Below are 2,680 nucleotides of genomic sequence, written 5' to 3'. Positions count from 1 at the left end.
GGCAGGAGCTCGTCCTCTGCCGGGGGAGGCGCAGAGCCGGCGCGGCGCTCCCCCTCCCCGCCGCGGGCGCGCTGCGTGCGGGATGAGCGCGATGCTGCGCGGAGCCCTGCGGCGGCTGCGCCCCCCGTGGCGCGGCGGCCGGCCCGCCCCCCCCGGCCTGCGGCCCCTCGGCGGCGGCGCGGGCGCCCAGAGCCGGTGAGTGCGGGAGAGGCGAGACCGCGTGCGCGGCCGCGGGGCCTCGCTGGCGCGAAGCGCGGTGCCGCGGCGCCGGCAGGCGCGGCCCGCGGCGGCCGTTAACGGCCGCACCTGCGAGCGCGAGGCCGCCGCCCCCGGGGGCTTCAGCTCGGGCTGGCGGGGCGGGAGGTGCAGGGGGAACCTGGCGCCTTCTGCCGCCTGTCGCAGCTCCGCCGTGCCTGCCGGGTGCCCTCGGGGCCCTGAAGGCCTCTCTGCGTCTCCATGGGCCCCGGTGTCCCGGTCAGAGAGCAGAGCCAGGCTGGGGTGAGGAGATGCCCGGCTAAAGGGGGGCCGCCTCCGTGAGGGAGCACAACAGCAGCGCAGCAAGCATCTGGGTGAATGCTGTAGTCCCGGGGGAAGGTGCCCCTCAGATTCTCACCAGGCTTCTGGGCTTTAAAGAAAAGGTTTGAAAAAAGTTGGGAGTCAAAGTGAGGCAGCGTCGAAGTCACAATTTAAGAGATGCGTAGAAAGACCTTTCACACTTGAGTTTGGTTTATGTTTATCTAATAAAACTGTCTAAGAGTCTGCATAAGAGTTGCACATCTGTCTGATAAACAGCTTACTGTTAACCTGAAAAACTTAATGTTTAATCTGAAAGAAGAACACATGCATTATTATGGATTAGATAGAGAAGATCTGTGGTGGTTTGTGCTCCCATATCTTTTCTTTTTCATTCATGCCCACAGAGTGAGTAAGCATGATGCATATTCCTCCTGCATTTACAGTTAAAATTTCAGGCTGTTTTATAAGATTTTAATTCACAATAGATACAATTAATAGTTTTGATTTCTGAGTGGGGAATAGGTAGAAGGCTGGTTAAACATTAGATAACCATTTGCCAGAGAGGCTGAAAAGACAAACAGGAAAAAAAAATGTATGCCGGGAAAGGGAAGATAAAATTAAACAAGCATTGAGTAACTGTCCTGATGAGACAGATGCTGTAGTTTCGTAGTAGTCTGTATTGCTGCAGCAGTAAGAGGTTCCACCTTGTCTCACACAAGAGAAACTGGCTATTTTTAATTTAGATAAACTTCCTGATCTGGCATGCTACTTGGCTGCCTCTGGAAGGGATGATACAGACAAGGTGAAGCAGAATGGGGCCACCTATGGCAGTGGTACTGGCATATACTGGTTTAAAGTAATTGTAAAACTGCAGCGTAATATGGTAGCATATGAGAAAAACTGCTTTCCATAATGTTTGGATTTAGTAAAGTAGAACATGTCAAAACAGACATTTTTTAAAGGTTTTCTTTTTCTTGCATATACTATGGCACTTTTGAAAAGCCAGATGTTGGCAGTGTCATTTCAGGTGTACAGTTTCTTGCTGATAAATAGGGTACTACATAAGGGTAAATTGAGCAAATAGCAAAGAGATAAAGTTGTGAGTGGACGCAAGCTTATCCTGTTCTTTTGGCTAGTACCATATATACGTATATGACCCTTTAAGACCATTTACTTTAAAAGCAGATGGTAAGAGTGAACAGGTTAGGCTCTAAATCGGTTGAGAAGACAAAGTGTCATTTATTTAAATTGATTGTGTTACTCAGACTCCCAAACAAGGAACAAGGTAATTCAAGGTAATTTTGTGGCTGGAGCTGGAAAAAAAAAAAAAAAAAAGGACAAAAGTCATGTTTGTTATTTTCCCCCCAGGGAAGAAAATCCATCCCCTTCCTTGGGAAAAGATAGAGCAGACACAGTGATCATTGGCGGTGGTTGCATTGGTGTGAGTCTAGCCTATCACTTGTCCAAAGCTGGCATGAAGGATGTTGTTCTGCTGGAAAAATCTGAGCTCACTGCAGGATCTACTTGGCATGCAGTAAGAAACATTTTATCAATCTCTCAGATTATCAACAGTTTGTGTATCTAATGGTGATTGAACTCTTCATCATCCTCATATTCCCTGGCTTTCTGGAGATTAATTGTCCTGGCTTTTTGTAGATACAATCTTTAGCATTGACTAAAAGGATCTACCGTGTAGACTTGCTATGTGACTTCTAAAAAGTTGGTTCAGCTATCCGTAATACACTTTTCTCATTTAATGAAATTAGGGATAAATGTTGTATTTTGAAATTACTGGATGGGAAGTGCTAAAATATGAAGATAATTGTTAATATTATAATATATTTGTTTCAGTTAACTGGGCTCAGACTTCTAAACTTTAGTTTAATTTGGACTTTTTAAACTTTAGTGTTTATTTCTAAAGTAAGCTGGTTTATACTGCAGACTATATTGTTGGAAATGGTTGCATTGGCATGTATAATGTGAAGCCGAATTTCACACTTCCAGCTTGTGTATAGCTGGTTTTCACATATACACTATCCTGTAAGAGGTGATTAAGGAGCAGCTTCAGTGGCCAGTGCTCAGAGAGTTTCACTGTCCCAGAAATTGACTCTTACTAGAGATAAGAACTTGCTTTTCTGCCACTGATGTTATACAAAATTTTGAA

At 46.2% G+C, this 2,680-nt stretch overlaps 1 protein-coding gene across 1 annotated transcript in view; it reads left to right on the top strand.

Annotated features, from left to right (window-relative positions):
- The first annotated feature begins 82 nt into the window (after window positions 1–82).
- Window positions 83–2,680, top strand: part of DMGDH (dimethylglycine dehydrogenase) — a 44,507-nt gene continuing 41,909 nt past the window's right edge. Inside the window, exons 1-2 of the mRNA XM_062600386.1 lie at window positions 83–195; window positions 1,885–2,050. Of these exons, the coding sequence (XP_062456370.1) occupies window positions 83–195; window positions 1,885–2,050 (279 nt within the window). The remainder of the gene's footprint in view (window positions 196–1,884; window positions 2,051–2,680) is intronic.

This window comes from Rhea pennata, chromosome Z (genome assembly GCF_028389875.1).
Source record: "Rhea pennata isolate bPtePen1 chromosome Z, bPtePen1.pri, whole genome shotgun sequence".
NCBI classification, from domain to species: Eukaryota; Metazoa; Chordata; class Aves; order Rheiformes; family Rheidae; genus Rhea; species Rhea pennata.
The sequence above is the reverse complement of the archived record's forward strand: the minus strand, read 5'-3'. Positions and strand labels throughout refer to the sequence as shown.